The sequence below is a fragment of the Sapajus apella genome, unplaced genomic scaffold (genome assembly GCF_009761245.1).
Source record: "Sapajus apella isolate SASKATOON/1434 unplaced genomic scaffold, GSC_monkey_1.0 scaffold176, whole genome shotgun sequence".
Taxonomy (NCBI): Eukaryota; Metazoa; Chordata; class Mammalia; order Primates; family Cebidae; genus Sapajus; species Sapajus apella.
Genome location: NW_022437116.1, coordinates 210,862 through 223,694, shown reverse-complemented (window position 1 = coordinate 223,694; position 12,833 = coordinate 210,862). Strand labels below are relative to the sequence as shown.

Here is a 12,833-nt window from a genome sequence, read left to right as displayed (position 1 = left end):
TTTGTCTCATTGTCTCAGCTCTTCACTTAGGCATGCACACACTTTGAGTTCATACATCAAGGCTCTCTCATTCCACTTGTCTCCCTGGCTGGCTTTTTCTGGGTTGAGATCCTTTAGGGTAGTTCTTCTTAATATTTTCTATTAGTGTTAGTCTCCTTGGAGAATCTACTGAAGGCTGTGGACCCTCTCCCTAGAAAAAACACATCACACAAAATGGCACATGTGATTTAAAGGTATATTTTTTTCCCTTCCCTTGTGTTCCCTCCCTCCCACTGCTCCACCAGGAACCAGTCCCTGTAGATGAAGCCTTTTTATAGACTCTTGGTTAATATCCCCTGCATTAGGTTCAAGGAGAAAAGGCAATTATTTCTTCTCTATTCCAATGCTCCTGTGATTGGCCATCAAAGAAATAAGCTAATTGAATATACATGATCATTTTGATCTAATTGACAGGTAACTCCCTAACCGTTTGACTATAGTCAAAACCATCAAATCAGTTTATGTCAGCACACATTAGCTGTCATTAGCTGTCACGTTTACCTGGAAACTAATATAGCTTTTATTAGATTCACTTAAAAAAAAGAAAGCAGCCAGGCACGGTGGCTTACACCTGTAATCTCAGCACTTTGGAAGGCTGAGGTGGGTGGATCACAAGGTCAGGAGATCGAGACAATCCTGGCTAACACGGTGAAACCCTGTCTCTACTAAAAATACAAAAAATTAGCGGGGCGTGGTGGCAGGCACCTGTAATCCCAGCTACATGGGAGGCTGAGGCAGGAGAATCACTTGAACCCAGGAGGCAGAAGTTGCAGTGAGCCGAGATCATGCCACTGCACTCCAGCCTGGGCAACAGAGTGAGACTCTGTCTCAAAAAAAAAAGCATCTATCCTGATCAATTGACTGTATGTGTACTGTACATTGTACATTGTATATTGTACATGTAATTTGTGGATTTATATATTTGCTTTATAAATTTTCCAAATTTAAACTTCCTGGGAAGAAATAAGTTGATTTAATAAGGCTGTGCTATCTTAAGGACCATAATGTTCATTGATTCTACTGTATTTAGATAAAAACTTCACTTTGTGCCAGTTTTTTTTCTTAAGATCTGTTAATTTAATTGCTCTGTGCCCCATGCAAATTAGTCACTTTAGTTGGTTGAGTCATCTGTTTCCTTGGAAACACAGACTAATGTAGTCATTATATTATTGATTGTATTTAAAATTGTGAACAGGGAAGCAATATTGTCAACAGATTATTATAGAATGGAATAGAGAGCCTTGTAGATTTTGATCCTCTGTCAGGTTATTCATTATGTAACTGAGGTACTGTGTTCTCTAGTAGTTCTCTTCCCTATAAAACTGACTTCAGGTTTATACTTGAGCATGTAAATGCCACATACAATTTAACCTATTTAGAGATCCACAGATGTGTAGCTCTCAGCCCAGAGTTTGATGACATTTCAGGAGGACATATAGTTTGCCCCTAATGGATGCCCTTCTGGATCCTTTTATTTCATATTGGGCCACACTGAACAATTCCAGATGTCCCTTGGCAGTTTGAAGATTGGAAGACTGTAGATATTTTCTACCTCAGCCCTACTGTTCAAAACTGTTTCCAATTGAAGCATCTGACCTCAAAAATAACTTCATTTTCATTGGTTGCCAATCATTTATTACCTCTAGCTAGTCTTCCATTTGTAGAGCAAGGAGGAAAAGGAAAAGTCATCAATAGCACTATCATTAGAAATTTCCCAAGAGAAATAATATTATTTCTTATTTTTTAAGTCTGTAGTACCCCTTTGCCTGTTTCCTGCAGATTTCATTCATACGTATACATCTTAAGGCTTCCTGCCAGTGGGAGATTGAGGTAAGATAATGAAGAAGGAACGCTTATAAGATCATACAATTAAATCACTGAGACTTGAAAAATACATCCCTTGAAAAATTTTTTAAGATAGATTAAATTCTATGTGAGGTAGTTTCGGTGTTGGTTTCACTAGGAATTTACTCCTTGTGTTAAAATATATATATGTATTTATATATGTGTGTGTGTGTGTGTGTGTGTATGCACACACACATATATATGTATACATACATATACTTATGGAGATATACACACAGATTTCAGTAGAACAAAAATGACATCACAGACTTGTGAGCTTAGTATTAGAAGGATCCATGAGGGTATCAGGTCCAACACTGTGCCCAGTCCATGCCTGATGGTTGCTGTCTCTACATTGATTTCTTTCAATCATGGGAAACTTCAATACCTCTCAAGACCCATTGCATCTTTGGACTGCTCCATTAGAAAGTTATTTCTTATATTCAGCCAAAATCTGCATTTGTGAAAAATTCACTCAGTAGTGGCAAATGGTAGCATCTAAAACAGCAGAGAAGTCACTTCTCTCTTTTACCCAACAAACATTCACAAGTATGAGGAGAGCTGTCATAGGTTCTGAGCTTTCTCTTCCTCAGCCTTAATATCTCCAAGTCCTTCAACTATTTCACATCAATTATGATTTAGTTGATTTTTTAAAATTATTATAGCCTCAGGACCACTATTCAGTTTTCTGAAACTAGCAGGAATAATTATAGAAGTAAAAATAGGAGACACCATGTCAAGTGCTTTGCAAGAATTCAAATATGTAATATCCCTTGTACCCCTCTCGTCTTCTAATTTCACAACTCTATTAGAAAACCCATTAAGCATGACGGGAAATAATTTATTCTTTATAAAAATATCATGCTGCTATTGTTCAAGATTCCATTATTCTCCAGGTATTTATTTTGTCCTTTTAAAAATGAAAGAGTTAAGAAAATAAGAGCCTGGAAAATGCTTCTTGGTATCTTAAGTAATTTGGATTCAACAAATGTCAGTGTGACATGAAAATTTCTCTTGAGGTTTTGCTGTTTCTTTCCCAGTAACTGCTTACTATTTCATACATTGTTCTCTGGACTTGATTCCTGTCGTTGACTGGGAATGGAACAGAACTGGAACAGCAGCCAATTAGGGGCAGTTAGCATGCTGAGAGGCAGGAGAACATGTAGAGCCCTCTGCTGAAGGAACAAATGGAAATAGAGCTTTGAGAGCTCTACAAATATCTCAGAAATGGCCATGAACCATCCTCTTGTCAATAGCATTGGAGCTACAAATACCAGAAATACTATATGTAGCTGCAATAGGTGGTTACCTCCCCAGTTTGATCTCATGTATTAGCAGTGGTACTCAAGGATTCCCTCCACTTCACCCAAAAGCATCTTCAGTGGCCTTCCACAGTGCCCAAAATTTTCACTCTAAGAAATATGGTCCTTTGAATTGAACCATTACATCTTGAAAATTTCCCAAAACATAAACCTCTTTTGGAATGACTCATCAAGCTAAAAGCATTCATGAGTCCCTTGTTATAGATTCATTTATCGGACTCCTTTTCAAAGGTACTGCCAGCTGAAAACAGGGCCCTAAAATAGAACAGGTAAGTTTTGATAAGGGCAAGGAACAGAGCCAGAGCATGGGAGAAGGTAATCTTGGATGAGGGTCACTGGAATTGGAAGCTCTAAGAAGTCAGTGACAGTCAGGAGTGTGCTCTGGATGTTCAAAGAAGGAAGACCAGGGAAAAAGGAGCAGGAAGGGCAGATCATTCTTCACTGTCTAATGTTTCTGGCCAAGAATATGAAAAGAAGCTGAGAACATCATGAAGAATAAGTAAAGGGCTGCAGCCACCACAGCGCAGGCCAGTCAAACTCCCGTGATGCCAGGTCACTAGACAACAGCTCCAAAATTGGCATATGTCCTCATTTCCATCCCTTACCTCATAAAAATATAAAAGGAATAGATGAGACATTATGTTAAGTGAAAGAAGCCAGACATAGCAGGACAAATATTTAATGGTTCCATTTATATGAAATATCCAGAATAGACATTCTTGTGGTTGCCTAGGGCTGAGGGAGGGGAAAATGAAAAGTGACCACAAATAGGTATGAAGTTTCTTCATAGGGTGATCAAAATATTCTGGAATTGGATATGGCAAAGGCTACACAACTCTCTGAATGTACCAGAAACCACAGAATTGCACATTTTAGAAGGGTGAATTTTATGGTATACAAATCATATCTCAATAATTTTCTTTTAAATTAAAAAAGAAGAGTACATGACCCTTTCATCAACTGGATCTTGAGAAAATCAAAGATAAACTTAAAGGCTGTATCATTGGAAGTATGTCTTGCTCTAAAAAGATTTGAAATTCCATTTCTTTCTCCTCCTAACTCATGGCAAGCTTCAAGTTGGTCCATTGCCAGGTGGTGGTGCCCACGGATGGGCCCAGGCCCTCGTGAAGAGCTCACACACTGACACCTCAGCATGTAGGCAGTTGCTAGCTAGATAGCAGACTGACTTTGGTGGTGGTTCAGTCCTAAATCCTTAACGAAAAGTAATTCTGAGACAGAACAAGGTCCCACACTGGAAATAAATTCCATCATTTTCACTTCCTCCCTCTGAAATGTTAATGAATGAAGCTGCTCTGCATAATATGGGACATCTTTCCAAATTCACAGTAACATTATTGGCAGAATCAGAATCAGCTGCAAGAAAGTCAAGCCATCGCCCTCTCACTTTTTGCCATCATGTAAGAATTTCAAAAGTTTTGTAGACACACAAACGGTTCTGTACCATGAGAATCTGTTGCAGATGAAACCATATTTTAATGAGATCCTTCTAGTACTTTCACAACTAAACTTCCTTCAGGAGGATCAATTATGTCACAGTGATTACAGCTAGCCTCAAGCACACTCACTCTATAATTTAGAGGCCACAAAACAGCCAAGTGTCTAGAGACAAAAAAAAAAATTGAAAGAGGTGCAAATGCCTAAAGCCAGGTTTCTAATCAGAGCTCCTTATCCTTATCAGTTCACCTTTGTTTCAACCCACAGGATGCCTACCCTTTTGAGAAGAGCGAAGGAAACAGAAAAGTCAGTGAACCTTGACCTGTGGCCCAACTAGTAAAATCTCAGAAAGGTTCTTTTTAAAAAGAGTTGAATCTGTTGTAGCAGATAGCTGCAAATGAAAAATTTTGTATATTTTCTTTTTCCTTGAGATTCCAGAGAATAAGACCATTTCCTAGTTTAGATAAAAATGTTTGTTATCTTTGTGTTTTCAAAATGATATGCAGCCAGATTTAAAAGGACTTTAAAAGTTAAAATGACTGCCTTTCACAGCTGATTATAGCCTTTTAATTCTGGACAGACTTGACCCAAAGTCAGGCCTATACACAGACTGCACTCCATGTGTGAGAAGCCTCATACCGGGTCCCATCATGAAATGCCCTAGGCAATACCTTATGCCAAGAGGCTTACAGATCAGGAGCTACAAAAGTATTCTACTTCTTCTGGCCTAACAGTCCTCTACTGCCTATCCCAGTTGCCCCTTAGAGCATGGATGACTGGAAGACACAAGGCCCTAATAGTTGGTGTACATTAAGTTTTATTGAAGTTCTTTTGATCAGCCGTTTTGATGTCAGAGATATTCTGTTATGTTCTAAAAGAAAACTCTTACACTTTCAATTTGTTAAGGACCTTTTTAATATTGCTAAGGAATTTGCACAACAGATGTCCCTATCTTATCTCTGAGATCAGATAAGTGGCTTAGGGTTAGTGTTGGGCTGCCTGTCTGTACACACAACTTGATAATAAAACAGTGATTTTACACTTTGATAGAGTGTTTATGGCAATCAAACCAAAGCCTAAAATGGTTAGTCCCACTGCAGTGGCTGCTTCTTCAACCCCTAGTTCAATGGTTCCTAAATTTTATTTTGCATCAGAATTGCCAGCCAACTTCTTTAACGATAAAATTTCCAGGCCCCACCTCCACCCAAGATTCTGATTGAATAGGGCTAGGGAGAACCCTAGGAAAGTGCACAAGTGCAAGAATCCAAATGATTCTGGTGCAGATGGTGCAGAGAGAACCTTTCGAAAAATCTTCCTTAGAACTTTGCCCATCCACCAAGCAAAATATGCAATTGCCTTGACACCATCTTAGGAGGCAAAGCCCAGAGGGATTGGGTCAGCTTTGGCTTGCACACCTGACTAAATGATTCCCATAGAGTCTCTCTGAATGCCACAGTGTGAGTTAGGAATTGGTGTGTCCCATTAGATTTGGCTTGTTCAATGATGCTGATGACTCTCTATTTGCTTTTACTTGCCACTCGTGGATACCTTGTGCACCCTAGAAACAGAGATACCAGACATAGGTAAGCAAATCACATCGGCAGCTGCCTAATGATCCTTCTTGCCTAAGAGATTACCTTCTAATAATGTGTTAACAGGGAAATTTTTCTTCCTAAATAAGGTTAAAGAATAGTGTGAACATAAATTTGGAAGTTATAACTCAGGTAAGTGTCTTCCAAAAGAAGATGGGTCCACTATGTAGGAATTTGCTGGAGGATCAGAAAACACTGAAAAGAAAACAGTTTATAAGTGAAAGCTGACAGTTCAGTACTTCATGGGAAAGGAAGGCCATAAGCCTCATTATGTTTCCCTAAGGTGATAACACAAATGAGTTGATAAGTTCAAATAGATTTGGTGTTTTCAAGTTGCAGGTACAGAGAGAGGTAATAGGCAATCTCCCTAGATCCAGAAATATAGTTGTCAAGTGTATTAAGAAACAGTGACCATGATGACCTTTAATATGATTTTTTTCTTTTATGTGACCTCAATGTTTCTATTCCTTTCCACCAAAAATAGTAGGAAATCCTTAAACTGACCATTTATAGACAATGGCACATAGCTCTGAAATTAATCATAAATATTTCTATTCAATTTGTTTATGCATTATACTTGTCAAAACTTCTAAATTACATGAAATTGCAAAGGAGAAAACTGAATTTGTTCACTTCTGAATACCAATTGTCATTAAAATGGCACTGATAGGATTTCTAATCTGGATTACATTTGGGCAATGTCACTTCCTAAATGCCAGTGCAGGAGATCAGCCTTGCTACTTTGGCATAACTGATTCCTTAAGCAAATTAAGTTGGTTGTCAAATTGCTTACTAGTAAAATGTTGCACAGTATTAATTATAAACATTAATTACCCATTTAACAATCTATGTGATTTTAACTAGTGTGAATGAAATGATCTTTGCTAAGTTGAAGGGCATGGCTTGAATGTAAAACTAACTGAAAGGTGGTAGTAAGCCTAACACACAAGTTATAAAAGAAATCTTCACATTGTCTCAAATTGCAATTTGCATTGAGACGCAAGGGATTAAAGCAAATTGGAATATAGTTCACTTTCTCAGGCATGGCATGTTTTTCAGAAAGTAGAAAGAAATCAGTCACAAAAGAGCTGAAGTGCACTTGAGAAATGGCACGAAATGGCAAGTTATGCATTGATAGGAGGGACCTTCCTGACTGCTGGCTATCAAGAAAATAGCATTAATCAGATTTGAATTTGGTATGTTGGGCTATTCTATTTTCTAAAGGCCAGTACGCAGAGTTTGAGAACAGCCTGGCTGAACAAAATAGGACATGTTGCTCATTAGAAAGCAGGAATACTGATTTGTTTTGCTGCCTTCAGAGCAAGAGTATTCTGATGGTATTTGCACCCAAAATCACATATAATCTAGTTTAATATTGGTCCAGGCCCAAACTTGTTAGTGACCTTGGACAAGCTCCCTGTGTATCTGGGTTTCCCCAGCTGAGATTTGAGGAGATTGCTAATTCTAACTTTCCTCACAGGCACATTGGGGATATTCAATAATGAATGAATGTACTGCATTCCAAAGTGCTTTTGTGCAAATAACATTTCTCTTGGAAAAATAGCCTATGGACTCTTCCTAAACAAAGCATGATTAATCTGGCTGAATTGAAACTCCACAAACTGGCTATCAAAGTTTTGTAGTTGTTTCAGAGAAGGGTCGTGACCCCTTCTTTATTCTAGAAAGATCTGAACACATTGGAAAAATTTTACTCTGAAGGCAAAAATTTAATTATGTATGTAAAGACTCTTACTCAAACCCCTATTGAAGCAGCTTTTCCCAAAGAGATGCCTTGTCTGCTATCGCTGCCAAATCAATTCTGGAGTTTGTTGGGGCCCTTTATAGTTTATTTACAGCACCTGTCATGGTGGTTCTGGGATTGAAGGTGTCCCTGGAATCTACTGGATTCTCTTACTTGATGAAGGTAAGTAGGGAAAAATGAAGTATTCCAATTGAAGCTAATTTTTTCCAATTAAAACTATAAACAGTCTCAAATTAGTATTTGCCAGCCTGATTATTATTAACATAAGTAATTATGCTTAGAGGGCAAATATAATTACAGATACAATAATAACATTCCAGTCCTTAAAAGTATCTTGATTGTTCTGACTGCCTTCTCCCCTGCATTCTGCCTAAGTAGCAAGGCCTGAACTCTTTTATGTCTTAGTTTCATATCCTGTAGTTCAGTTTAGTTCAGCACTTACTGAGCACCAATCCTGTCAGATCCTCTATTGGCACTGAGGATAGAGAGATGAATATGGCTCCTGCCTGCAAAGAGCTCACAGTGTAGTTGGAGAAAAAGATATGTTAGGAAAAAAAAAATAGTGCTTATACCCAGCACCCAGATATTGGTTTTTAATACCATTCTCCAATAAAGGGAACCGGGAGGTCTTTGGAGAAATGGCTGACTCTAGGATTGGGGCAGGGGGTATACCAGATCAGCACAGAGCATCTTATAGTGCCAGAAAGAAAGGAAGGGCTAAAAAAAAAATCCCACATTGATGGGGATATGGCAGAGGGACACATGCATCAACAAAAAGAGCTCCTAATGGCTAAAGCTGGAATAACTTGAGCAACAAAATAACGTAGCATTGGATTTAATGCAAAGCATAAAATAAATATCCCTGAGTCTGTACGGATATAAATAAATGGTTGAATTCATAATAAATAGAGAAGAGATAAAGCTCCCATTTAGAAGAATTCCAAATAACGTATGTAGATACTTCACCCACAAGGAGGTGGAACATAACTCTCTACTCCTTAAGTGTTGGCTATGCATAGTTCTTGCCTTCCAAAGAGTAAAGTGTGGGAAGTGGGGAGAAAGAGTATCCTTACAGTGAAGAAATCTGACAAACACTATTTCAGCCAGGAAATCAAGGGCAAACCCATTAGTGGCACATCATGTTGGTACTATGTACCCGTGATATAATTTGATCAGAATGGCACTTTATTACCTCTGTGATCTTCCTCCCAAAAGCCTATCAATGCTGTCTAACTATAAGAAAAAACAATCAGACAATTTCACTTAAGGGTATTCTACAAAATACCTGACCAGTACTCCTCAAAACTGTGAAGGTCATCAAAAACAAGAAAAGTCTGAGAAACTGTCACAGCACAGAAGAGCCTAAGAAGACATGACGACTAAATATAATTTGTTATCGTGGATGGGATCTTGGAGCAGAAAAAGAACATTAGGTAAAAACTAAGGAAATCTAATAAGTATGGACTTCATTTAATAAGTTTTAAAAATAATGCTAATACCATATGATAGGTTCTGCTAAGACACAAGTCCCTCCTCTTTACTAATTTCCCTCCCTCTGTTTCTCCTGTCATAACACTTGGACTCATGGCAGTCATATCCTGTCTACTTATCTGTCTCTCCCACTAGACCGTGAGTTTCATAAAGAAAGAAGCTCTGTGTGTCTTGCACACAAGTAGGTCTCTAGACCATAGCACAGTTCTTGGATTTATCAAGTATGCACTTAATAAATGATTTTTAATGAATTAGTAAGCAAATATGCAATACTCAAATGGTACCAAGGAAGTAGTTCAGATGAGAGATGATGAGGCTGTAGACTAATGACAGCAGACATAAAGAGAAGTGGGAAGACTGGTGAAGAATATAGAAAGTAGAATTTAAAAACCAGGTTTCACTGGATATGGGAAATGGTGGAAAGGAGGAGGTAGAAAAGGATGGCTTCTGGTTTCTGGCTTGAACAACTGAGTGTTAGGCAGAGGTATGGGCAATGAGCATATCAGAGATAAACAAGACAAGATTGTTCTCCCCTATGCTCTCATAGTTTATTGCAACAGTGGGGGCAGGAGGGGAGATGCAAACACATAAACAAATAATTTAATATGATATGTAATCCCCAGAATAGACGTAAGATAATGCAGATAACCCAGACTGGAGAAGAGAAGACTGGGAAAGTTTGCTTCAGGAGATGATGCCCAAATAAAGCCTCAACAGGCATGTGAGAACGAATTAAGAGAAGAAAGGCTTGGCTAACACATCAAGAAACATTAACAAGTTTTTAAAGATGGGAGCCAAATGATCAGAATAACTCTGGCAGCAGCATGGGAAAAATTGATTTAAGATTTCAAAAACACATCCTACATGTCAAACTATAGAAAATATTCCAGGCCAGAGATGTTGAAAGAGAGAACTAATGTAATGGTGTAGGGATGGAAGATGAGGATGTTTCTGAAAATTAGTTTACAGACACAACTGCATGTGGAGAGCAAAGGAGGGATTAGGAACGACTTCCAGGTTTCGTTCGGATTTAAATGATGTCAGTATTACACGAACCTTAGGTTCAAGTCAAATGTCTCCAAAATTAAGGTTATCGTAGCCATTGAAAACCTGAAAGTAGGAAGAATCAAAATAATAAACTCAGCCATGTATACAGATAAAAATAACTTGAGATGCCATGTGAATATGTAATAGAAAAGTTTCAAGAATGCCAAAATCCAAACAAGGTAACTTTAGGTGGTTACACAATTATATGATTGTCATTATAACTTTAAAAATGTTCAACATAATCAGTTCCATGGTGTCCTGGAAGAACAAAAAACGGATTAGAAAAGTGTAGTAGTCAATTGAAAAAGGGAGGCTTGGAGAGGAGTTTGGCAGTATAGCTCCAGCATGATCCTCCCTTAGCAACACTGCTTGAGTTTTGGACATGCCTTTCAGTTGACAACTGGAGCCTGGAGGATGGTATTATCCACAAGTGAGGCGGGAAGCCCAGGAGAGAGGGAGTAGGTTTATGAGGGACGCGGAAAACAGGAAAAGAAAGTAACTTCTGTTTTGGATAAGTTGAGTTTGAGATGATTGCTGAGGCACCCAGCAATCATCTAGTAGGTAATTGGATAACTGAGTATGGAAAATAAGAGAAAAATAAACTCCTAAGATTTTCTGTCTTCTGTTTCTTTCTACCCCCAAATGGATGGTATTGTAATGTCAGCATTATTATGGGTTAGCAGTACATATTAGATTTGTTTCATACCTAGACCCACTACTAGATAAACAAAGAAGTATCCATCAAGGTCATCTCCTTGATACATAAAAAGGAAGATAAATGAATTCACTCATCTGTCAAAAGATTTTTCCATTTGTGACAAAAGGCTGAGCCCAGGGGGTTAGTATTGAAAAATTGCCTTGAATAACTTTACTTTTCTCTTCCTTAGCACAAGTCCTGCTCACAAATACTATCTGGCTATGGACCCTGTGTCTGAGTCACTCTATCTGTCAGACACCAATACTCGCAAAGTCTACAAGTTGAAATCTCTTATGGAGACGAAAGATCTGTCCAAGAATTTTGAAGTGGTGGCAGGAACTGGTGATCAGTGCCTTCCCTTTGACCAGAGTCATTGTGGAGATGGTGGGAGAGCATCGGAAGCTTCACTGAATAGCCCTCGAGGTAAAAAATACATATATATATATATTTACCGTTTGGTCATCTAAAGATTTTATTTGACTTTAGAAAATCCTGAGACTATTGTGACACTTTAGCCCATCCAATTGCCTCAATATTTTGCCTCTTGGAGCCAAAATATTGAAGCCTGTCCCAGTAGACACATCCAAGGCACATAATACATTTTTAGTCAATATGTATTAATATGGTCATAGATGTTATTAAAAGAATGAAATGCTTTCTTTTCTAGTTGATAAATAACCATTAGCCAGAACCCTCAGAGTGCCTCCCTGGCACCCCAACCTCTCCCCAGAGTTACCTCCTGGAAACTCTCTACAGTCTAGCAAATAAAGCGTTAACCTGGCCCAGCAGAGCATCTGCAGGCCCCTGCTTTAGCTCGTTAGCCTGCATATCTTGGGATCAGGTCTGTGCCTTCCTTCTACTACTGTTAAGTATGTTGAGTATCTCATAGATGCTAAACATTCCTGACTTTTGCTTAGCAAAAGTTATGAACCTTTAATGAATCTTTCTTCCATTAATTTATCTGAATCATTCTTGAAATTACTTATATTTTCAGCTTATATTGCCTCTAGAATAACAAATTCCAATTTTTTTGTTGTTGCTTTCTGTGGAGTTTGGCCTTATTTTTATTTGTCCTAAATTTACTTCTCGGTCTTCAAGGACCAGCCTTCAATTCAATTGTGGAGATTCTAATGAACAAATCTGTCTCTTGACTAACTTCTGGATTTTCTGGATTAGATCATATGCCAACCTTAGGCCACTAAGTTGAGGGATAGTCAACTTTTAAGTCTGTCATCATATATCATTGACCCTGTCACCTTAATTATTTAACTGTTCTTCTCAATTCCTTCTCCAAGACATTTGTATGTGTGTGTGTGTGTCTGCATGCATGCACACATGCATGCATTTATGTCAGTGATTTTACAAATTATTCATTTTACTAGGTTTATAAAGCCAGCATATTTTCTTAGTTATATAAATAATACAAACATTTGTTGCAGAAAAATCAGAAAAGGGAAAACAAAAATATTTAATTAAAGTCATCCATAAGCCTACTACATATAGAAAACCACTGTTAACATTTACTATTTATCCTTCTAGACATTTTCCATGCATATCAGATATTTTAATTCTCTAAGAGTAGA

At 38.0% G+C, this 12,833-nt stretch overlaps 1 protein-coding gene across 2 annotated transcripts in view; it reads left to right on the top strand.

Annotated features, from left to right (window-relative positions):
* TENM1 (teneurin transmembrane protein 1) overlaps positions 1-12,833 on the top strand; it is a 355,328-nt gene that overhangs the window by 240,488 nt on the left and 102,007 nt on the right. Inside the window, exons 18-19 of one of the 2 annotated variants that reach the window (XM_032268247.1) lie at positions 6,224-6,244; positions 11,441-11,673. In XM_032268247.1, coding sequence (XP_032124138.1) covers positions 6,224-6,244; positions 11,441-11,673 — 254 coding nt within the window. The remainder of the gene's footprint in view (positions 1-6,223; positions 6,245-11,440; positions 11,674-12,833) is intronic. The other variant, XM_032268248.1, reaches the window with a different exon arrangement.